Source organism: Prunus avium, chromosome 8 (genome assembly GCF_965620075.1).
Source record: "Prunus avium chromosome 8, drPruAviu1.hap1.1, whole genome shotgun sequence".
Classification (NCBI taxonomy): domain Eukaryota; kingdom Viridiplantae; phylum Streptophyta; class Magnoliopsida; order Rosales; family Rosaceae; genus Prunus; species Prunus avium.
The window spans coordinates 27,375,513-27,401,262 of NC_142291.1; the positions used below are offsets into that span (position 1 = coordinate 27,375,513).

Here is a 25,750-nt window from a genome sequence, read left to right on the forward strand (position 1 = left end):
AGCGAGGTCGTTTTAGACAGTTTTGGTAACGCCGTCGGTGGCTGTTCAGGAACGCGCCCTGTGTTGTTCTGACGGCGTTTGGTGACGCAATGCGTGGAATTAAATATTTTTATTATAAAAAATAAAAAAAATTATAATTTCTTTTGTGGAGATTTAGAATAATTAAAGCGTGCTGTATGGAGTTGTACTTCACTGACACTGTAGTAAACAGTGGCTGATAATTGTGCTGACAAGTGTTGTACTTTGGAGTTTTCGTGTTAACGAAAGGTTTAAAGTTAATTGGAAGATTTTGGTTGGCGGGCGGTATCTTATGCAGTACGCGGAGTGCGCAGTACGCATTCCGTGCTTTTCACGTTCCAGCAAAGTATCCACATAATTAATTTCAGCATTGGAAAACAAATCCATTTAAAGAAAAAAGAAGCATAAAATAAAAATAACAATTTCTCAAAGAAATTTCAATTAATTATTTGTACAGTATGTTTTTGTTTATGTTGCGCAAATCATTGTCATTTCTAGAAGTAAATTAGACATATGCTCAATTAATAACTTATATATAAAGTCAACATGATTTAACTCAGTTAAAAAGAGTCTTAACTTGCAGAAAAAATGTCTCAAGTTTGAATCCCCATGATATATGTTGTGTGTGTGATAACTCTTTCTCTCCTTTAATATAGACTATCGCTTTGTACTATTAAAATGAATAAAAAATAAAAAAACTTATATATAAAGCAAATGGTTAAATTTTTTTAAAACCCAACAAATGTCTTTATTTAACTAAATTTCTAAAAGAAAAAAAATAAGGATAAAATGGTAAACTAGCCTGTTAAACTTTTATTTATTTATAAAAGCGATATTAAGAGATGAGAGAATCAAACCTAAGACCTCGAGTGGAAGGGGAAATGCTCTTAACCACTTCAGTTACAATAAAAACAAAAAGTATGTTTCTCCCACTCCTAAAATCCTAAGAAGCACTTTTAAAATAATAAACTCATCTCGCTGTCATTTTGGTTGCATGTAAGTTGTGTTTGATTTATTAATGAAATTGCTTTTTTTGGATTAAATAAACAAAGAAATAGAAAGGAAGCAAAATATAAGTTAGATTCCCTTCTAATTATTACTTTACACGTAAGTTAGATCCCATTTCCTAATTAGCACTATTTAATTCCCAAAACTAAAAGTGATAAAACAAGGTCAATTTGGTCAGAAGGTTTCACAATTTGCATGTTTAATCGAATTCATCTTGCAGCCATCACTTAGTTAAGTTGGCTTGAGTGGATGTGCTCCCTACTTTACATCCAAGTTCAAATCCCCATAATTTAGATTAGATTATGTATAAAAAAACATCTTTTTTTTTTTTGCCAAAGGATAGAAATATCATTAATAAAAGTCAAAAGGCTCAATTACAATAGCCACACATGCAACTAATCACTTGAACCCATACTCATACCCAAAATAAAGATAATCATGACTACGGACGGTACAACCCCTATCAATGGAGTACAATAGATAATCACATCTATGGTACTCCCCCAATTGCATCCCTAAGGGCTCAAATCTAGCTGATAAAACATGGCTTTACTCGACTTTTTCATGAAAAGCTGAAAAACGCCCAAAGACACAACTTGAATAAACCAAACAAACACCAACATAAAGAACGAAACAAAACTCTCCCAAGGAGAGACCTAGAAAACCAATGTAAAACCTAAACAATAACTAAGACTCTCTCGAAGAGAGACCAACAAACAAATTACTGCACTTATTACAACTAAAAAAGACAAGCAAAATATAACGTCCTATCACCACAACCGCTCGAATCAGGCTCTCACCAAACCAAGGGAGGACGGAGACGAACATATTCGCACATCTGCCACATCAACCCCATCACAACGTCGTCATCAAGACAGCCAAGCAAACAACCCACCAAACTTAGCCAAGATTGAGGGGCTATAGGGGATGGGCAAGGAGTAGAGGTAGAGAGGAGAGGGGAAGATCTAGGAAGGCAAAGAAAGGAAAAAAGGGAGGAGGAGAGTGATGGAGGCCGCCGACCCCTTTGGGCAATTTTCACAAGACACGAGTGTTATTAATAGGGGTGACAATTTTCGATACGACCCGTTATATGACTCAAAACCCGCACGGAAAAAACACGACACGAACCCGCACGATTAAAAAATGGGTCATTTTCGGGTCAACTCGATGGTGACCCATTTATAAACGGGTGGGTTTCGAGTCCACCAACCCGCTAAAATACCTATGTAACCTGCCAACTCGACACCTGTTTAACCCGTTTATTAAACCGGTCAACCCACTAACCCGCTAAAATACTTATGTAAGCTAACCAATTTCTTTGTTTTTCCTTCATTTTCTTTATTTTTTTATTTTCTTTATTTTTTTTCTCATTCTCAATCTTTATATATATATATATATATATATATATATAGAGAGAGAGAGAGAGAGAGAGAGAGAGAGAGAGAGAGAGAGAGAGAGAGAGAGGCAAAATGCAATTACTAGATTAATTTATCAAAAATTAGATTTATTTATTTATTTATTATTTGCTACTATTTATAAAAAATGACACGTTTATTAAATGGGTTGGGTTTGAGTTTAGCATTCTTGACACATATATAATCATAACATGACACGACACAACCCATTGCCAGCCCTAGTTATTAACATCATTTTTCACTTGAGCAATTTTAAAGTAAAGTTTTGCTATCATATTCTAGTTACAATATCATAAGTGACGAGTTATATAATTAAGTACTAGCATCATCTTGTTGTTTTTTTTTTTTTTTTAAAGTCAATTATGATCATCTTAACATTCATAAAATTTTACCTAAGGAGTGTAGTTGCTTAGATGTAAGGATTAAAATGGTATTACCTAACTTAATTACTCAAGTAATTTGATCAAGACTCCCTATCATTTATGCATGTGAAATCTTCTTTGCATTGTCATTGCAAGCATTACACCTTATCCATTCGAGTTCATTTTTAAATTATTATTTGTTATATTTGGTATGGCATAATAAAATTGATATTGAAGGAAGGAAATTTGAACACAAGACTTCGGGTACACGGGTAACTACTCTTTAAATTCGTATAGACCTAAAACCTAAAAATTAAAATAAAAAATGAAAAACAAATACAAATATGATATATGGTATAAATATATTTACAATTGTTCCTTCTAATTTTAATTTTTGTTTATAAATTCTGGTTGTTCCACAATTTAACCACCGCAGCATCTTTTTGTTTTTCGTCGACATCACTGTAAGGTAGGGTTTAGTCAGTCCGAACACTTAATTAGGTGGCGAGAGTTAGGACGGTGCAAGTGTAAACAACATGACCAATTTGGACACGTAAATTCAAAAAAAAAAAAAATTATAATATATTATTATATATGTATCTTGCTTAATTAAATAATAAATAAATAATGAGTTTGCTGCTGCGGTTGGCCTTATTATTGTTTCTTTTTCTTTTGCTTTTCTGTGAAGAGTCAAAGTTGGATGTTGTTAATTGTCAGAGATTATTTTTCTACCATAATTGTCCTCACATCTGTGCCCGAACCAGGATTGGATCCTGGAGTAGAAGGGAGGGTATATTTGTCTTTTTTGCTTTTGTGCTGAGCTGGCCACTTTAAAGTGCGGGAAAGTGAGTTTGTCAAGTGGAAGCGTGTATGTTTAAGACTTAAGAAGCTCTTAATTTAATTATAATAATTTAACAACGTCCACATCAACCAGTGGGAAGGCTAGAAGGAAAAAGCCATTAGAAAAGTTGTTGCCTTGGTTTGGAAATGTAGGCAACCCACGATTTTGACTGTAAATAATTTTTCGGTGTATTTTTTAAAGTTAAAGCGATAATTTATACTGTTGGCGCTAAAAAGTGGTTCTTTGACTTTGAGGGTCAACTTAGTAATTTTATGCCTTCGGTATCCTTGATGCCTCGGTAGTCTGTGCGATCTGCAATATGAGCAAACACACGGTAAGACCTAGGGCACCGGTGTGGTACCGGCCGAAGGCTCTCCGATACTTAAGTAAGTTCGGGAATAGAAAGTTTAACTGACAGATCAATAGGCTTGTATGCCGTTAGTTCTGATTACCCTCATTTTGGGATAGTTGGCCTCCTTTTATAGGCCTGGGGAGGTGTGCTTTTTGTTGATAATTTCGATGTGGGACTGTGGACGTCGCTTGGGAGCGTGCCACGTGTCCCAGGAGAGGGCGTTGCCCTAATGGAGAGATCGGTAGGTATGGTGCCGAGGGCGCCTCTGACCAAGCCCAGTTTCCTCCACGTGTCTTGCTCTTATTGGCTGTTTATTCTGAGTGTAAACATATACTACAAGAAGAAAAGAGACCATACAGTCGATAACTGAAACGAAAAGCTAAATAAGTAGAACAAACCAAAAGACGATCTAAGTCGATAAAGAAAAATAACCCATCATCACAGCGCACACCATTAAGCAAAAAAACCAAGATGCAATTACTTGCCAATCAACACGTACACGACGGAGGGGCCAACATCAAGATAATTATAAAAATGACTATATATGTACTGATGAGAGGATTAGAAAAGGTCTAATTGTGGCTCCTCCCTGCACGTGATTTGAAGACGTGGAATTGGATGACTTTTGGTCATGTTCCAAAAAGGATGCACAAGTTGGAGGATTTGCTTGCACTTGCAAATATCTTTTAGCGACAATCTCCTGCATGCTCCAACAAATTACGATCGTTTCCCAAAACCAGACCAGACCAGACCAGAGTGTTTGGACCCGGTTTTTTGGGGACCCTTAGTGGGCTCAGTTTTTGGATTAAATAGTGGGCCTTTAGGGTTTAATCCAGTTTAAATTAAAATAGTTTTTGTAAAGTTTTCTTTTAAAAGATGACTCACTTATTACAAAAGAGATAGACCCCAGCCTGTGGTGCTGATCAAGCAGCTTGCTTGTCGAGTATCGTGGGTGACATCGGCGATTGGTAGTTCCAAGGCCGACGTAGATGAAGATATTTGCAGAAATAGGAATGAAAGGAAGTTTTGGGATTCGTGAGTGAGGAAGAAACCACCAGGGCGTGTTAGACATGCAAAGACTTGGGAGGTGGGATATTTTGGTTCGAGCTTACATTGGTGGCATATTCTTCTATACTATAAATGACTCAAATGGTCTTTAATTTGTACCCGATTTACATTTTGGTTCTTAAACTAAATTATTCGTTCAAACAGTTCACCAACTCTTTATTAATCAGCGCTTTGGGCATACCGTTACATTTTCTGTTAAATTTAGTCATGTGAGCAGCACATGCTACATTTGTGGGGGTAAATAAGACTTTTGACCTACATATCACCCCTTTATCACCATTGTACATGCATCACCACTCTATCACTTATGTATCACCACTTTATCACCTATTTGTGGAACATAGGACGCTATTGGACGGTTTTACCCTTACATTTGACAACAACATTAACACAATGTAACGGTAGGATCAATGGAGCTATTAATATAGAGTTGATGGACCATTTGAACGAATAATTAATTGAGGGACCAAAATGTAAATTAGGTATAAATTTGAGGACCATTTGAGTAATTTACACTTCTTCTATAAATAGAAGGAGCAATTTCAGAAAAAAAAAGAACATCCAACACAATAAAAAAAACAAGTTGAAACGCTGCTCAAGTGCACTCTCAAATTTATGTTTTACTTTCTTAGAATTTCATGTAATCTTATCAACAAGATATTTGTTCATCAAATTTCCTAAGCACCATGCATTGTAAACGTTCATCCAGTATATCAACAAGATTTTCTTTGTTCCCATTCAGAGTTTATCTCGAGCACTATTTAATCCATACCTTCACAAATATTCTTTACTTTTCGAGTTTATTTGTGAGAGTGTCGTTCAGTCTCAAGCTAACAATATAAAAAAGCATTGTTGCCAATGTAAAAGAACCAACGGCTGAGAGGTGTTCTTTCCTCAGCCACGATCCCTCCGGTTAGGAAGTCAAGATCATGCGCGTTTATCCATATCATATATTACACTCACTCGCACGCATGGCCATTGAGGTCACCGTGCTAACACGCCTTAAACAAACACACATCCCAAGAAAGACGCCTAGTTGGTACTGAATTCTTCGGCCGGTTGCACTATGATTTTCTTTTAAGATTCTGAAACGAGTATTGTTGTAGGGTACTTTTTCCAGCTACCTTTACTTATACTGCTCTTATGGATGGTATTTGCAGAGCAGGAAGAATATAAGATGCACAAAAGTTGTTCGCTAAGATGCAATCTTTGTGGCCAATCTGCGGTCTTCTGCTGTTTTATTGGATGGTCTGTTTAAAAACCAACATGTTGACATGGAAATAGAATTTTTCAGAGAGCTCGAAATGCAAGATGTTGGGTCTCATGGACATTGTGATTTACGCTATTCTTATCGAAGGTTTGTGCGTAGCTGGAAAAATCAAACATGCGATGCGAGGGACCTCATTTCTGGTTTACCATCAGAAGGCCTTCAACATACCAAAATGATTGATGGACTCTGTGCTAAAGTTGATACTTAATTGTAATATTTTATCGAAAGTTGATACCTCATTTCTGGTTTGTACATCATCCGAGAATATATCGCAACTCAATCTTGCAGATATGGACTGGTGAAGTTGTTGGTACTTGGTTCCTCCTCTAGATTTTCTCCCTTATTGTTTCATATCCATTAATTTTGGATTGTCTGTGAAAGAAGGTTTCTCTGCCAGCCTAGAGGATGATAGCAATCATGTATGCTTTCAGTGAATGAGTTTCAGCATTAAAGTGTAGCCAAATTTCTGAAATATGCGGTTAGAGGAGAGGGCCAAGATCCATGCCCCTTGTAAAATAACACAACTTCACAAGGAACAGTTTACTTGTATCAACACAATCAGATCCTATTTTGCTTCCAAGTTAAATGAAATATGACAGTTTACTTGTATCAACACAATCAGATGGTTTGCTTGCTCGAATTGAATCTTTGAACCAATGAAATGTCCGGCCTGCATTGGTTCGCTTTAGGAATCGAATCATTAGCCTAACCAAACCAAACCAAGCCCATCTTTATAAATTCAGTTGGTTCGATTTGATTTGATCGGTTTAGGAAATTTCCAAAGAGACCAAATTGGCCACCAAAACTGTAACATGGCAGTTTCCGTTTGTTCACAAATAACACCTTCTGTGTGGGTAAAAATCGAACCAAACTGAACGCATTTGCATACTTTCGTTCGTTTGAATGGTCTAACCGGTCTTTTTACCAACCATACAAAAGGGGATATCAAACCATCAACCTGTTCTTCATTTTTAAAACTAGAAGAGTTTTACATCAAGAAATGTAAAAGACAAATTTATCCAGAGATACAAGAATTGAAAACTTAGTATATGTCTATATATATATATATCTCACATAATTACACTAGAACATTTCTTTAACACTTTATAGTAGTGGATACGCATAAGCTACTTCATTTATTTAATTAATATAAAGAGGCTACTCCGACGGCGGTTTTTGATGGCTAAACCATCAGATGATCAGTTGGGGATGAGCTTGAAAGGAGGCTTAACAAGAGCAGGTGCTGGATCATATCTTCCATAGTCTTTGCTGTTAGCTTTCAGCAGCCTTTCATGAATCATGGCAGCTTCCTTGTGGTTCAATGGCTTCCCTAACGTTTCCTACCGCGAAAAAAAAATCAAATTATGAGTGAGCTGCAAAACTTAAATTTTGTGTACACTACAACTAATACTAATTAAACTTGGCCTGTGAACATGGGAATTTTTGTTGAATGGTGAGATATGTTGACTGAAATTTTTTACTAAAAAAGCTTACTAATTTGAAGATGGTTTGATTTTCGAGAAGAAGAAGGAGGAGGAGATCATAACCCAAAAATTTCTGAAGGCTTTTTTACATACAAACCTCTGGAATTGCATCCACTTCTTTGGCCAACTTATTGACAAACTTGGAACTTCGACCTGCAAATGCAGTTCATATCATGCATATTTTTAAAGGTGAAATTCTGCTTTTTTCTCTGGCATAATTAAATATTAAGCACATCATCATATGGTTAATAATAGTTAACTAATGGTCTGTTGCACAATCCTAGAAGAAAAAGCATAACAGCAGCAGCAGTAGCAGCAGCAGCAGCAGCAGCAACAACATATTGCGACGGAGCGATGCTACATTATATGCACATACATGTGCATGCATGCATGCATGCATACATACATACATAAACATGTTTATATATTTATCTCCAATTCTTTAGTAACAGCTCTGACAATGTATGTGGTTATATGACTAATTAAAAACCAAAGGCTGCAGTGGAAGACTTAGAAAGACCAACCTGCAGCAGAAGAGGCTGATAAAAATGATGCTGAAATCAGGAGAAAGAGGATGCTGAACTTGTTGAAGAACATGAAACCCATGTTGAGCAACTTTGTTGTTGTTAAGCTCTTTTTTCTCTTCCAAGATACAGAGAATTAGTGGAGCAAATGATACATGCTTCCTATATATCTATATTAATGCAATGAACATTATAATTGACTTAAAGGAAATTGAAATTTAATTATAAATAAATGAAAGCTTTATGCTTTTTAGTTTTGAATTCTAATGAAAAGTTGACATAGACCACTTTCCTCCTGTTGGGGCACTAAGTCTAAGAAGTTAGTGGACTGATGATATAGTTAATTAACAGAATAGTACTTAGAATGAAATGACCTTCAGTGGAAATTACCAAAATACCCCTTAATTGTCTTATAGAGCAGAACCTGGTAGTAGCAAACCATTTAGGGTTTTTTGAGCTTGGTCAATACTTGTTGACTTCAGTTATCAGTAAACCCAGAAGGACTGAATTGGAAACTTCAGATAGCAGATGGGTTTTGGTGATTAGGTTATTGTTTGTTCTGTGGTTGTGCTCAAATTAAAAAGATACATTAGGTATAAAAATAGCTTTGATGGATGACTAGTGGTTTCAATTATCTATAAAGACAAAGACAACACACCAAATACCACTGAAATGACACTGGTGGAGAATAAAGAGAAGCTTGCACAGTGATATTTTAAATACCTACCTTTCTTTTAATTTCTTTTATATAGAAAAAGTGGTGTTAGGGCAGCCCTTAACTTAAGCAAACCATCCTTACCTTTGCCTTCAATAATTTGGCCAATCTATTCCTTCCCTAACATCCAGTCAATTGAGAAGATATACATCATTTGATTAATTAGTCTGATCTTAGGCATGGTTAGCAAGCATATGATAGTGGAAATGTGGGATGTTGTGCACTAATTTGAGGAATTTTAGTGGAAAGTTTGTTTGGGATATTTGTGATGTTTCCCATCAATCAAAACAAGTTCATCTACCTCACTTGGATATTGAAGGTATAGTATGGCCAATGCATGCATAATTAATTTTGTTGTTTCCCTCAAAAAGAGAGAGAGAGAGAGAGAGAGAGAGAGAGAGAGAGAGAGAGAAGCAAATGTCATATATATGTTACCCACTTTAACAACTAATTGCAATTAGCATAAATATAATCATTATTGAGTTGTGGTTAAGTACTAGCATATGCAATTGCAAATATGAAATGCATTATTGTAAATTTCTCTGTCAGCTTTTCTGTTCTGCATAGGATAAGATTGTTTTAGGTTCCATTGAATTGCATGTCTTGGTAGGCTATCCTAGGATAGGATATGGCTACAACCTTGGTCATGAATGTATCTTCTTTTTCATTAAAGAAAATGATATGCACTGGATTTGTGCCCGTTAGAGTGAAGGATAACAGAGTGGAATGACAAATGTGCACAGAATATGAACATACCCACATAAAATATCTCCTGAAATCTCCTTGTTGGGATTGGCACTAACTTTATACAATATATAATCAGTACCTGTAAGCTTATTCTGAAGGTTATATTGGAAATAATCCAACTTTTGACCCTAACATTTTTCCTCACCCTCTCCCACCACTTATGGCTTAATCAAACATCTGATTATTTTTGTATTTTCTTTCCCTTGTTTGTAAACTACTCAAACATCCAAGCATGATCTCACCCCAACCTATGCTTTTGAGGAAAGGGATGTTAGTAGACCCAAAGACCTTTGGCCCTCCCAACTTCAGCAGCCTATGTTTTTGGTGAAAGAAATATGACTGGGCCCGAATATTGATTCAACTTTCCCTGAGCCTGACTAGTGAGAGAGAGAGAGAGAGAGAGAGATTGCTAAAAAATTTGTAAATAGGTAAAACAGAATTTAACTAGACATTCAGTGATTACCACCACACACCATCTTTGCAAGTTCATTAATAGAAAAGAAATATGAGTGGGCCCGAATATTGATTCAACTTTCCCTGAGCCTGACTAATGAGAGAGAGAGAGAGAGAGAGAGAGAGAGAGAGAGAGAGAGAGAGATTGCTAAAAAATTTGTAAATAGGTAAAACAGAATTTAACTAGACATTCAGTGATTACCACCACACCATCTTTGCAAGTTCATTAATAGAAACGATTCTAAAATAGGCAAATCTGTGATCAAATTCTTCACAGGATTTTAAGTAAGATTCTGAATTAGCATTTCTAGGCCAGATGACCACTCAATCATTATGTATCTCAGTAAGAAAGATTGGTAGCCTTAAAAATACTACTGGCAATTTCTGTAGCTCATTCATATACATACAAAAGGAATACAATACGATTTTGCACATTGGAGTACAACAGAAACAGCCAAGGTTGAAGCAAGTCAAAGGTGCATACTAAACTAATCCAATCAAGAGCAAACATATTCCTCCAAATTCAGCAGATGGCTATGATGCTATTAAGACAACCTTTCACCTTCGATATGCCCACATACATCACCGTGAAGATGGAATTACTATGTTCATAGATGCAATTATGACGATGACGCAGAATCTATCTTGGTGTCATTTTCATGGCGGAGACTGTTCTCTCTACTATAAGCAGCCTTTGCACCCTGAAAAATAATGGAAATTTGAGGTTTGTTAGATGAAAATGTAACGATATATGCAAATAACAATTACTCATTTCAAAGGTTTAGATCAGGCCCAAAAAAATAATTCAGAAGTTTAGGCCCTGGATGACATATTGCTAGAATTCAAAGGAAAATAAAAGCTTACTTGGAAGACTGTTCCTAACTTTTTCAATGCTTTAGCCCGTCCCCTCAGAACATCCTTGGACACAGTGGGGTCTTTAAGTACCTGAAAAAGAACAGTTCTTGAATCATTTTTCAAATGCTACTAGAGGCTATCTTCGATTCAAACTACCTATATTCTTTCGGATCACTCCCTAAATTGATTTATTTTTCCACTGGATTTTGTCTGTTTTAATTGAAGTTTGGTATGCAAGAACGTTTGCCATTTAATGTCCACAGACAACAGGCAGATATTTATCAGAAAAGGTTACCATAGCAGATGGTACTTTTGCATGTCATTAATTTAAGGGAGACTTAGGCATTAGTACAAAACTTAAAATGAGCAAATCAATGATATTTGATTAGCTCCTAGATGCCACTTGAGGTTCCACAGTTACAATTAAGTCTGCTGGCACCACCTTTATTTCTAAGTAAAAGAGAACTGAGGTCAAATTTGAGGCCAATGTACTCCATCTTAACAATCATCAAGAAATTTTAATGACTTTGCCAAACACCAAGTGTAAGAGACGAAATTCACCTACCAGCTTTTCGGTCCTTTTGGGGTTCTGAAAACCCAGAAAAAATGTGTAGGGGAATTCAGTTAATGATCCACTAAGATTTTCCAAATGAGTTAAATCATGTGTCACACACTTGCATAAAACCATGTGAACACCATAACCTAAGATATAACTCAAATTATTCAACCTAATACCACACAGTAATAGCTTGCAGGAAGAACTATTATTTTGTTAAGGTTAACAAAGGAAATACTGGAACTCACAGCTAGGCAGACACGTGACAGGGTTGACTCAATATCAACCACATTAATCTGCCATAAGGAATTAAGCACTTGATCCTTCTTATCTTCAATGGCTTTCATTAAGATCTCTTCCTTGTTTTCACCTTGGTTTAACTTCTTTAAATCTTCCTGTAGTTGAATTAATGCTACAGCACCTATACAAATTAAGATAAGCCATAAAAAAAAAAATTCAACATTGAAGGATATGCAGCCTGTGTTTCACCAAATAGCACTCCTTGATAGCAGAAAATGTACCTGAAGCTGCTGATACTTGTGACTTTATCTGGTGTCCTTTATCTCGCACCCATTCTGCTAAAAATGGTACCTTCATGTATCGTTTGTCTTTTCCAATTTCTCTTGCAGCTTTTCTCGTGTAAATATAACCAATTGTATGCAGCATAGCCTCGCCAAAAGCTAATAAAAGAATCACTTATGGATTAATGCAAAATTGTAGTAAGCAAGACACAAAATTAAAGTTTTGTTTGGTTAGCATTTGAAGAGTTTTAAAGTCTACATTAAAACCAATACAATTGGAGAAAAATGCAATATTTCTCCAGTTCATTTATTTATTTTCTGAACAAAGCAGGTCACTTTGTGACTTTAGTTAGAAGGGAGAAATAAGCCTTCATTTTCTTAAGGAAATTGGTTAATAGAATTTAAATGCAGCTTTATCTATCCTTTTAGGCAATATCAGTAGCTAACAATGAAACGAGTTAATAAGTCAGATGATCAGGCAGAAACTCATAACTCCAGATTTTAAAAATCTGGATGGGAAACAACAAAATAGTCCTCTTGGAGGGAGAAAAAGAAAAGGGTTTACCAGCTGTTGAGAGGTGCCTTGCTTCTGAATTTGCCCATTTTACAAACTCATCTGTACGGCCATCAACAAATGGTTGAAGGCGATCTTTCAGAATAGTTATGAGCTTTACTTCCCTTTCCTTCTGCAAGGCCTGCACAATAAGAAATTAAGGAGAGGATTTAATTAAGCGTATTGGAAAAATCAACATTTTGATAACACCAGTGGTCCAGTCAGTGTAAAAGGCATACCCTCATTTTTTCTTGGACTCTCTGCCTATGGACTGCAGGATCCTGCGTCTCTTCCTCAATTTCAACCGATGACAAAGAAGCCAAAGCAAGTTGACCAACATAATCTTCAAAATATTCACTCCCAAAAAGCATCCCAAACACAGCTGCAGGGTCTACCATGGAGTCCCTGGAAAGGGGAGATAGATTTACAGACACAAATATCTTCTAACATGTTTGTTTTAAGATAAAAGAAATAATTAAAAGAAGAAATAAAGAACATTTCTATCTAAAAAGAAAGAAAGAGAGCCTGACAAGGAAAGTATTATTCACCCTTGAATAAAGTGACCATAAAGGACACAATTGAATTAGAAAACAACCACTGACTTTATAAGTTTACCCACTCATACTCTTGCCTACAACCCACACTCATCTCCTATCCTCAAAAAACCCTAAACACAACTCAAAATGATTTCTTTCACATTCTTCATAATATATTGGTGAAAACAAGTGATTTAATGACAAATGGACGCTCAACTTGATGTTTGGGAGTCTTCAAATGAGGAATGAACATAATTTTTTGTATAAATTTTCTGCATTACAGAAACTGGATTCCCTACGTGTTTGGAAAACCAGAGATGAACACGTCAAGAAAGATTTGGCCATGTTGCACCAAATATGTGTTGGATATTTGGCAGTGCAGCACCAAAACTTTAAAAAATATTCAGAAGTCCACAGTTGAATGTCAAGTTAGAGGTTTGGCCAACTGGGGCCGAACCACATATGACATATCTCAATTTTTTCCAAGTTTATTTATATATTTTATAAAACATTGTTAAAATTGAACAAATTTTGAAGCCCTAAACCTACCAACATCCAATGCAAGTCCAAATGACCATTCTTTTTTCAATTTTAACCCCAAATAAAAAAGATTGAAAAACCGAATAGAATTGATGCTTCAATTTTGATGGAGAACTTTTATAGATGCTTTTGGTGATTGAGTAGTCTAAGGTTCAGCTTTTCACTTTGGGTGGGTGTGGGTGTGCAGGAGTTGTTTGAGTTTAGTAAGGTAGCTCAATTTGGGTCTTAGTGTGGGTAATTCTTCAACGTAGTTGAGTCGGTGTAGATATTAAGCTGGGTTAACATATGGAAAAGTTAAGTTTTCAAATAGGGGCAAACAAACATCATCTAGGAATTTGCCAAACTTCTCTTAGGCAAAACTCACATCACGGAGACTAATTGGAGGTAAATATTTTAGAAATGCATGACTACGCTTTCAAGGAAATTACCAAAGGGCATAACATTATTACATCCCCATGTTTGTAAAAACTTACTGTTGTATGCCTGCCTTTCCATGCTTGTCATATGCTTCACGCTTATCTGGATCACTTAAAACCTGATAAGCCTCGCCAAGTGCCTTTATGCACATACGATAAGCAGGAAAATAAACCCCAACATGATAAGAAAACTTATGGTGAAAAATAAAGAAAGCATCATTAGATGGCAAGGAAAGTATTATTCTGTAATTTTACAGGACTCTTCTATAAACCCAACCAGCCAAATATACAACTGGCTTGGAAAGGAAATTTGCAAATTTATTGAGGGCAAGTAGCCCAAATAGAAGCATACTTTCCTATTTCAAGTTAGCATCCAATTTACAATATACTTCTCTAAGTCTTGGCTTTTGCTTTTTCAATGATGCATCTTGGGCCTTCCAAGAAAGAAAGCATCGATTTTATAAGTTTAGAAAGAAGAACAAGTAGTAAAGTGATGGTTATGCACATGATGATCTCAATCATAAGGTATGCTTGTCTATAGACAACTAAATGTAATAGCTTAGATTTTCAGTTAGCTTACTTGGAAATTTTCGGCAGCCTTTGGATCTCCAGGATTTTTATCTGGGTGAACAATCCTTGCCTAGAAACAACACATAAACCCCATAGGTTAATTGAGTAGATGCCACTATCCTACAAATAAAATAAAATGTGGGTACACAAATACAACAAAAAATTTTAAAATTTTTAAACACAAGAAGAAAATCAAGGAAATATATAGCAAAGCACAATGCATAATGATGTGGGGGCAACACTAATAAACAGACCAATGCTGCCCAAGGGTTTGTTCTATGAAGTACTTAAACCTTTTGGACAAACAGTGTTTTGAGGTGAATGAACTTTTTTGACTTTGTACGAGTCTTGGTATCATTAGGCTCATGTTAATGCCGATAGTTTCTGGAGACGAAAATAATGTCATAGGGAATAAGAATTATATATAGTTAAGCCAGAAACCTATAAAAGTTCTAAGAACTGACCCATGGTACTGAATTCAAACAATATACCAACTTGAAGGGCAGCTGGGTATTCAATAAGTACTCCAAAAGCAACTACAAACTTTTGAAACTCTTAGTGGAGAAAACAAAAGAAAGAAACAGAAATCCAATTCCAATTGCCTCCAAAACTTTAGTCTAGTTAAAGGTTGAAACAGGTTCTGAGAGCAAAATATGAATAAATTGGGAAAGTGAAAAGCTTTAATTACCTTCACATAGTAAGCCTTTTTAATCTCAGCATAGGAGGCCTCAACATTGACGCCCAATACATCATAGTAGGTAGTGTCCTTCACCATACTTCTCAGATCACAACCTTATCACACAAAACAATCACGCTGAATAAATTAATTGGAAAGATAAAATAAATAATAATAAATTGTATTAAAAAAACTACTTATAGAATTCCATAATTAAGCTAAACTAGCTTCCAAATTAAAACACCCAAGAAATTAAGATAGGAAAATAAAGAATTTCCAACAAGGGAAAAAAAAAAACAGAAAGAACAATTCGAAAACTGCGTCATAAATGAGTGAGATCAATGAGTTTATAGTAGAGGCAGATCTGATCAGAAAAAATAACCAAACCCAATTGCAAGTAAGTAGCAATGTAATCACAGAACGACCCAAAATTAAGTCTTTATATTTCAGTTGAATTAAAACAAGCAAATGAAAAGAACCCAACAAAGGAAAACTTTGAATCTAGCAACTTACGTGTTCTGCAGCTCAGGTAATGAAATGTGGACGATGAAATGAAACAGAGTATGGGCCGGAGAGGAAGAGAGCACTATTATTATTATTTATTTTAGAATTTCCTTAAATAGAAACAGGTCGATATAAAAGACAAGGAGCCACGTCAGAGGATTATGAGGAGGGGTGTTTCGGTAATTTCGTGCAGGAGTCCCAATCCCACGGCCATGAACATGTTTCAAGGAACTTCCATGCTGCCAACACTTGTTGAACAGACAGCACATGTTCCCGCGAAGTTTCCACCCGGAAACAGTTCCTGTCCTGAGGATTTCGAAGTTAGGAAGTTTCGAGAAATATCATTAAACGAAGAGTTAGTTGGTATGATGGTATCGAAAACACTTGTTCAATCTTGTTTGCAATGTCTTGGTTATGCATGGCCTACTGCAGAGAGAAGAGCTCATAAGAAATGTGACAATTAGATTTATGCTTCTTATGCATGAATTTTTGGCGCACTGTGGTGGGGGAAGATGATGTTGGGGATCTTGGAGGTAATTGTTGACTATTGTCTCAAAAGCAAAGTTGCTTTCGGTCAAAAGTAGAATATAGTATTGGCATTGGCAGACAAAGTGCTGGGACTGCAGCATATGGGAGACATAATGATATATAGCATTGATGGCTTACCTTACTTGATTGGTTGGCCTTTGGCCTTTGGTTTGTTTGAAGAGCCAACTTCCTTGGCTATAAATGAGAAGCATGCAGCAGCTGAAGTATAGAGAGCAGAAGAGCTGCAGAGAGAGTAGCCGGCAGAGAGAAAGAAAAATAAAGAGTTGTTTTTCTTTTCTCTAAATTTATTCTCAATTTGTATTCTCCTTATATATTCTTGAGTGTGTGAGCTTGGGTATATTTGGGGCTTGGGTTTCTGAGTGTTAAACACTATTGTATTCTCTCATTTGATTATAGTGGAATACTCCGTCGTCTCCAAACTGGATGTAGGCATTGCCGAACCAGTATAAATCTTGGTGTTGTTTTGTGTCCATTATTTTATCTCCTGCTAGTTGTGTTTATTTTCACTCGCACTTGGTTGACGTTTCCGCACAACAAGTGGTATCAGAGCTCCAGTTTCGACTGGGGAAATTGGCGTGCTACAGTACTGTGAACAGTACCAGTTCTACAGTACCGTGAATAGTAGCTGCGCTACAGTGGCCATGAATAGTGATTGCTACAGTAGCCGTGAATAGTGCCGAGTGTATTTGATGGCTGGAGATAAAGACGAATCTGGGAAGGAGAAGGAGTCGGCATCGTCTTCGTCGGCACCTACATCCAATAGACATCCGATCGCTACTACAAGGTTAGAGGTTGATAAATTCAATGGCTCTAATAGTTTTGGTATGTGGCAATGTGAAGTTATGGATGTGTTGTATCAACAAGAATTGGATATAGTTCTGGAGGATAAACCAGAAGATATTGATAACAAGCAGTGGACGCGAATTAATCTTCATGCTTGTGCCACTATTCGATCGTTCCTTGATAAGGAGTTGAAATACCCATATATGAAGGAAACTTCTGCTAAGGAGTTTTGGACTAAATTGGAGGAGAAGTATATGACCAAGAGTGCAGAAAATCGACTCTTCTTGAAGAAGCGACTCTTCCGATTTCAGTATCGTCCAGGTATTTCTATGCACGAACACCTCAATGATTATAATAAAATACTTGCTGATTTAGCAAACCTTGATGTGAAAATTCCTGACGAGGATAAGGCACTATGTTTGTTAAATTCATTGCCTGATGATTATGATCATTTGACAACTACTTTGTTGTATGGAAAATCCGAGGTGAAACTTGAGGAGGTGTCTGCGGCGTTGGTGAATCATGAGTGTCGTAAGAAGGAATTGAAGACTCACAATTCACAAACCGAGGCACTTGTTGCAAGGGGTCGAACAGAGGAAAGAAAATCTGGGAAGCGGGGAAAATCTCGTTCAAAGTCACGTGGGAAGTTTCCTGCTAAAGATGAATGTGCCTTTTGTCGCCAAAAGGGTCATTGGAAGAAAGACTGCCCCAAATTGAAGAACAAAGAGAAGGAGAAAGCGAGTTCTGAAGCAAATGTTGCAAAATCTGGAGATGATGATTTCGAGTTTGCTTTGGCTAGTTCATCTGCTGATGGTCACTCCGAGGAGTGGATTTTGGATTCAGGTTGCACCTATCATATGTGTCCCATTCGGGAATGGTTTTCTAGCTTCGAGGAGCTGGATGGTGGAGTTGTTTTGATGGGCAATAATAATGCCTGCAAAACACAAGGGATAGGCAAAATCTGTTTAAAGATGCATGATGGAACAGTCAGAGAATTGAGTGATGTTCGGTATGTACCGGATATGAAGAAGAATCTCATCTCATTGGGCGCTTTGGAATCCAAGGGTCTCAAGATCACCATGGAGGGTGGAGTTCTTAAAGCTGTGCACGGAGCATTAGTGGTGATGAAAGGTACAAGACAAAATAACTTGTATTTCTTGCAGGGGAGTACAGTTATTGGTGGAGCAGCTGTCACCGAAGCTGCTGACGCAGATAGCACAGATACTACGAGGTTATGGCATATGCGTCTTGGGCATGCTGGGGAAAAAGCATTGCAAGGATTGGTGAAGCAAGGCTTATTAAAAGGTGCGAAGGCATGCAAATTGGAATTCTGTGAGCATTGTGTGTTGGGTAAGCAAACTAGAGTAAAATTTGGCACCGCTATTCACAACACTAAAGGCATTCTTGATTATGTTCACACTGATGTTTGGGGATCTTCCAAGAATGCATCTTGGGGAGGTAGCCATTATTTTGTCTCCTTTGTTGATGACTTCTCTAGAAGAATATGGGTGTACACCATGAAGCGTAAAGATGAAGTCTTGAAGATATTCCTGAAGTGGAAAAAGATGATTGAAACGCAAAGCGGTCGAAAGATCAAGACTCTCAGATCAGACAATGGGGGTGAATACAAGTCTGATCCTTTCTTGAAAGTTTGTCAAGATGAGGGTATTGTGAGGCACTTCACGGTTAGGGAGACACCGCAACAGAATGGGGTGGCGGAGCGCATGAACCGTACTTTGCTTGAGAAAGTCCGGTGTATGTTGTCTAATGCTGGTTTAGGCAAGGCGTTTTGGGCTGAGGCGATTACTTATGCAAGCCATCTCATTAATCGGTTGCCTGCTGCTGCGAACGAGGGCAAAACGCCCATGGAGGTATGGTCTGGAAAACCTTGTACTGATTACAAGTATTTACATATATTTGGTTGTCCTGCTTACTATCATGTCAGGGAAAGCAAGTTGGATCCAAGGGCAAAGAAAGCTCTATTTATGGGCTTTAGCACTGGCGTGAAGGGATACCGACTTTGGTGTCCAGATGAGAAGAAATTTGTTGTAAGCAGAGATGTGACTTTTGATGAGGCTGCTATGGTTAATCAGAACAAGCATGAAGTTGAAATTGAAGCAACCAAGACCATGAGTAGTTCAAAGCAGGTGGAGTTACTGAAGACTCCAGTTGTTCCAGTAAGGTCTGATGTAACAGACACTAGTCCTACAGTTAATTCTGATGATGAGGACGAGGATGATGAAGAGGAGGCACCTACCCAAGAGCCTCCACAGCAACAAGATTTTATTGCAATCAGAAGACAGAGAAGGGAAATTCGAAAGCCTGCTCGGTTTACTGATATTGTGGCATATGCACTTCCCGTTATTGAAGATGATATTCCATCCGCCTACAAAGAAGCTGTCAGAAGTCCAGAAAGCGTGGAGTGGAAGAAATCTATGGATGAGGAGATGAAATCTCTTCATAAAAATGAGACTTGGAAGCTGGTTCAGTTACCAAAGGGGAAGAAAGCAATTGGGTGCAAATGGGTGTATGCCAAGAAGATGGAATCTTTGGGAAAAGACAATGTAAGATTCAAAGCCAGATTGGTAGCTAAAGGCTACGCTCAGAAGGAAGGCATTGACTACAATGAGGTATTTTCTCCTGTAGTAAAACATTCTTCTATTCGTATTTTGTTGGCTTTGGTTGTGCAGTTTGACCTCGAGTTAGCTCAACTTGATGTCAAGACGGCGTTCTTACATGGTGATTTGGAGGAAGAGATTTATATGTCTCAGCCAGAAGGTTTTAAGGTTGCTGGCAAGGAAAATTGGGTTTGCAAATTGCAAAAATCATTGTATGGCTTGAAGCAGTCTCCAAGACAATGGTACAAGCGATTTGATAGGTTTATGATCGGGCATGAGTACACAAGAAGTCATTATGACCATTGTGTATACTTTCGCAAGCTACAAGATGGATCCTTCATTTATCTGCTTTTATATGTTGATGATATGTTGATAGCATGTAAAAGCAAAGTGGAGATTGAATGGTTGAAGACTCAACTGAGTAATGAATTTGAGATGAAGGACTTGGGAGAAGCTCGGAAGATACTGGGTATGGAAATTGAAAGAGATAGAACGAAGGGCAAGATTAGTCTGTGTCAGAAGCAGTATTTGAAGAAGGTACTACAACGTTTCGGGATGAATGAAAATTCAAAACCGGTTAGTACACCTCTTGCCCCTCATTTCAAACTTAGTGCTTCTATGTCTCCTAATACTGATGAGGAGAGTCATTACATGGCTCAAATTCCATATGCAAGTGCTGTTGGTAGTTTGATGTATGCTATGGTGTGTACTAGGCCTGATATTTCACAAGCTGTTAGTATTGTCAGTAGATATATGCATAATCCAGGAAAAGGACATTGGCAGGCTGTGAAATGGATTCTACGGTATATTCTGGGTACTGTGGATGTTGGTTTATTGTTTCAGCAGGATAAAGTTAATGGTCAATGTGTTGTTGGATATGTAGATTCTGATTACGCAGGTGATTTGGACAAGCGTAGGTCCACTACAGGTTTTGTATTCACTATTGCTGGAGGTCCAGTGAGTTGGAGGTCGATTCTGCAATCTACTGTTGCTTTGTCGACTACTGAGGCTGAATACATGGCGGTAACAGAAGCTATAAAGGAAGCCATCTGGCTTCAAGGGTTGCTTGATGACTTAGGGGTTCAACAGGACCATGTGGATGTTTATTGCGACAGTCAGAGTGCTATTTATTTAGCAAAGAATCAAGTTCATCATGCACGTACGAAACACATTGACGTAAGGTTCCATTTTGTTCGTGAGATTATTGAAGAGGGAGATATTCTTCTTGAGAAGATTGGAACCACCAACAATCCTGCAGATATGTTGACGAAACCAGTTTCGTTGCTCAAGTTTAAGCATTGCTTAGACTTGATTGGAATTTGTAAAATTTGTTGATTGCCCCGTGGGGGATTGGGAGACGACAATTGGGAGTTCTACTTTGATAGTTTGAGCCAAGGTGGAGATTGTTGACTATTGTCTCAAAAGCAAAGTTGCTTTCGGTCAAAAGTAGAATATAGTATTGGCATTGGCAGACAAAGTGCTGGGACTGCAGCATATGGGAGACATAATGATATATAGCATTGATGGCTTACCTTACTTGATTGGTTGGCCTTTGGCCTTTGGTTTGTTTGAAGAGCCAACTTCCTTGGCTATAAATGAGAAGCATGCAGCAGCTGAAGTATAGAGAGCAGAAGAGCTGCAGAGAGAGTAGCCGGCAGAGAGAAAGAAAAATAAAGAGTTGTTTTTCTTTTCTCTAAATTTATTCTCAATTTGTATTCTCCTTATATATTCTTGAGTGTGTGAGCTTGGGTATATTTGGGGCTTGGGTTTCTGAGTGTTAAACACTATTGTATTCTCTCATTTGATTATAGTGGAATACTCCGTCGTCTCCAAACTGGATGTAGGCATTGCCGAACCAGTATAAATCTTGGTGTTGTTTTGTGTCCATTATTTTATCTCCTGCTAGTTGTGTTTATTTTCACTCGCACTTGGTTGACGTTTCCGCACAACAGTAATTGCCATGACAAGGAGTTAGTGGTAGTAGAGGTAGTGGTGACTTACATTGTCGTTTTTTTCCGCTTCATAAAACTCTCACTCTCTTGAAATTTTAAGAATGACAACTATTTACATGGAAGTTAATGTTTAAACCTTCAAATCAAGGAAGTTGGTGTATGCAGTTTTAAAATTATGATTTTTGTCTAAATTTCAAGTTTATTTTCCACCATCACAACAAATAGTTCTTTTAAATTGTCTCATCCAAATATATGGTAATGGTATGTTGTTTACATTAACGAATGAGAATTTTAATTTATCGATAGATGCAATTCAATCTCATAGGGAGTTTAGATACTTATTTCGAGAATTGCACTACAAGAAAAGCTCTTTTGGCAACAAGACTTTCAGCGACCTATATAAATTTTGGTCGCCAAAAGGTTTTATTTTATTTTAATTGTAGTAATGTAACTTTCATATTATTAATAGCGAAAAATGAACAATATTTGATTGACAAAAGAAATGCAAACATTATTAAATGACATACTATAGCACAATTTTTCTTAAAACATTTCAAAGTCGAATGCAAAGATGGTAGTTCAACTGATTAAGAATATTTGTCGAAACTTCAAACTTTTTCTTTTAGTCAATAGTGGCTTTCATCGATAATCGCATCAGAAGGAGAAAACTTAGTACAACCATCAAAGAGGAGCCTAAATAGTTGACACAGAAAATACCCCAGCAAAAGCCTCAGAGTGAAGAGAAAAGCCTCCCAAAAGAAACAAAACATAAACACCCTAGGAAGATTAACCTTCTAATATACATGTAGATTAACTATATAAGAAATGGTCACATATGCTCTCGACCCAATCAAAGTATTCTAGGTCTCAACCTATATATAACCTTCAAATGGGCCCACATAAGTCGGTGTACATGAAGTAATTACAGTGATAAATTTTTCATAAGAATCTTCCCTTTCTAGGTCATCTTCAGCTTCGTTGGAGACTGTCCTCTCTTAGCAAAGGAGCGTTTGAACCCTTAAAGACATGGAATTTGAGCTTGATTAAATGAAAATTAAAACGCAAATAAAAAATGGCCCTTTTAAGTACACCAATGTAAATACCAATTAAAAAGCTGGTTGTGGATAAAATTCTTGCACCACAAGTAAATGGTAAAACAAAGTATATAATCCTTTTTTGAATGAAAAAACATGTCTTGTTCTCTCATGAAATACTAGGTTAGCGGCAATAGGTAAATACATCTCTTCCACAGACACACACGCATATATAATATGTTTTTCTCTAATGCGGACGTTTGGATTGTGCTCCTCCTAGTACACTATAGACTCATACCTATTCTAGATGGATTCGAATTCTCTAATTGGATTTTCTATGTTAGGATCTGCTTGACTTTTCATTTTCACATGTCACCTCATTAAAATTTAATTTAAAGATATTGAAATGGATTGTCATTTTATTCGGGATAAAATTCAAGAAGGTTTGATTGCTACACAACATGTGAGTTCATCCTCTCAGTTGGCCGATATTCTTACCGAAGCATTGGGAAAAAAAGAATCAACAGTCTTGTTCGCAAGTTAAGAGTTCTTGACATCCACTCTCCAACTTGAGGGGGAGTATTAAGAAATCTATTTGCTTTCATAGTAAGTTTCCTAGATTACAGGATTAGTTTCCTTGTACATGAATATACTCTTGTATAAATCTATTGTACCTATGATCAATGAAAAGATCATTCAGTCAAATATCAAATTCACAGCATTTGTGGCAGAAATACAACGTTTCTGCTGCTCTTGGGTTAGGCCAGGCAAGCAATATAACTATAATATCCTTGAATCAGCACTTAGACAATCTATAAACGGGAGCACAACTCTTCTCAGTTGCATGGCGACAAACAACACGGATCAATATTTGCTGGAAGTCATAATTTGCTTTGATAGCCAAGTGGATCTTATAGTGATCAATTCTAGCTATGTGACTTGATGAATCGTGATCAAGATTGTAATGCTTAATTTGCAGTGTGTGTAATGTGTTGTATGTATTATCTATGTTGTATGCTTAATTTGCAGTCGGATATTGAGTTTCAAGTTGTACATCCGACTTTAAATTTATTCGTTGGCTTACGAATTTAAGTGAATTTCATTGAAGATTGCTTGAATCCAAATCTAAAATTAAACATAGGTCTAATTGGAAGTTGTGGTTCCTCCCCAAACCTTCTTAGAATTTGTTTGAACATTGCTTGGTTTATTTATTCTATGGAACAAGCCATTACTCATTATTTGCAAATTAGCTCTAACACATATACTCATTACTTGCAATGTGGCTTGGCGTCTGCTGTTAGCTTGGCTATATAAAAAATTATGTTAAGTGATGACTTTTCACGTACGGACCTACATACTTTTCTGCTTAGTTAGAATCAAATATCAACAAAGACTTAAAAATAAATTCAATTAAAAAAATAAATTAAATGAAAAGATGAAAATAAAAAGAGATTTTCTATTTAAACCCCACACCTCTCTCAGTTCACCCCATGTTCTAAGTTCACCCCATCTTTTAATTTAAATTTTCACAATTTCTAAGAAAACCCCATTATCTTCCCAAACTACCCTTAAATACACCTCAAACTAAAAAATAAATAAATAAATAAATAAAAAAGATTTTCTATTTAAACCCCACAATTTTCTTTGGTCCCAGCAAAAAAAAACACAAACAAATAGAACCCTAAACCTAAAATTTAATACTTTCTAGAGAAAGAGAACAACTTTACCTCTCTCCAATAACTGTAAATGGAATTCCAACACTTTGGTATTGTTGAGTTGATAATAAACAAACCTTTCCATCAACTCCCACGCATATTTAAAGAGGTAGGCTCGTCAATTTTCTATGTCTTTAAAAGAGAAGAGTAATCTGGCAATAGGATGTAGAGAAGTTTGTATTTTTCTAAAACTTGATATGAAGAGTGGTGGGGTGTGTGTATGAATGTACTAGGGTTAATTATTAAGTTGGATGACCTTTTTGTCTTTTTACACAATAATAAAACTTACAGCTTAATGATTTAAGTATTGGGGTGAACAAAGAGAAGTGCGGGGTTTAAATAGAAAATCTCAATAAAAATAACATACAAAAATCTCTCTCTCTCTCTCTCTCTCTCTCTCCCTTTTGAGTGCCTAGATTGTTACTTAGATCTCTGGTAGGCTTGCATGTTATTTTGATTAATTGAGTGCAGATATGTTTATTTTCCCTTAGAACAATTCAATTGAAGCGTCAACAACTTTGTTTATTTCAATCCTCTCTAACAATATCAGAGTCTCAGTACTAAAACTAGAAAACTAATGAAATTGTGAAAAGGACTGAATGGACTCAAACAGTAGATTCGCTAGCCTGGAATGCTCGTGATTCAGAGTCAGAACCTTGAGATTCGAAGTCAGACGAAGTAGATTTACTCCTTGCAAATAATGCATACAAATAATTACACTTGCAGACACAAGAAGTCAGACGAAGGCTTCCCTGACCGGGCTCGATTTCTTCCACGTGTCCTGTTTTTATTGGCTGTTCATTTTGGGTATAAACACCTTTGTTATTAGATGGGCGCCAATACTGACCTGGTGACGGCATGGCCAAGCTTCAGGTGGCCCGATCCAACTATGTTCTGGGGATATGAATACATCATGCACGGCGCCTGCTTTAATAATCAGACATGGTACTTCAATACAGCCTTAGATTTGTGGAGGCAACACAACGTTACTGCTCTATTGGGGCACACCAATGGATATCCTTCCAGTTACAGAGACCTTAACTTAACCGTTAGCCGATCTATACATGGGAAAAGACCTCTTCTCACATGCTGGAAGTCATAATTTGCTTTCGCCA

General features: G+C 36.8%; 2 protein-coding genes across 2 annotated transcripts; both read right to left on the reverse strand.

The window, feature by feature from the left end:
• Positions 1 to 7,277: 7,277 nt before the first annotated feature.
• LOC110768542 (protein CASPARIAN STRIP INTEGRITY FACTOR 1-like) lies at positions 7,278 to 8,525 on the reverse strand. Its single transcript, XM_021972306.2, has 3 exons — positions 8,343 to 8,525; positions 7,916 to 7,971; positions 7,278 to 7,674 (listed from the first exon to the last, which is right to left on the reverse strand). Exons 1-3 carry the CDS (start codon positions 8,422 to 8,424, stop codon positions 7,534 to 7,536), a joined length of 279 nt encoding a protein of 92 aa, XP_021827998.2. The 5' UTR covers positions 8,425 to 8,525; the 3' UTR covers positions 7,278 to 7,533.
• Positions 8,526 to 10,483: 1,958 nt separating this feature from the next.
• On the reverse strand, positions 10,484 to 16,147 carry LOC110768523 (chaperone protein dnaJ 10). The gene is made up of 10 exons (XM_021972277.2): positions 15,994 to 16,147; positions 15,493 to 15,596; positions 14,815 to 14,874; positions 14,292 to 14,374; positions 12,982 to 13,147; positions 12,755 to 12,884; positions 12,190 to 12,348; positions 11,917 to 12,089; positions 11,122 to 11,202; positions 10,484 to 10,958 (listed from the first exon to the last, which is right to left on the reverse strand). The coding sequence occupies exons 2-10, from the start codon at positions 15,577 to 15,579 to the stop codon at positions 10,878 to 10,880; spliced, it is 1,020 nt and encodes a 339-aa protein (XP_021827969.1). The 5' UTR covers positions 15,580 to 15,596; positions 15,994 to 16,147; the 3' UTR covers positions 10,484 to 10,877.
• Between the last annotated feature and the right edge of the window lie 9,603 nt (positions 16,148 to 25,750).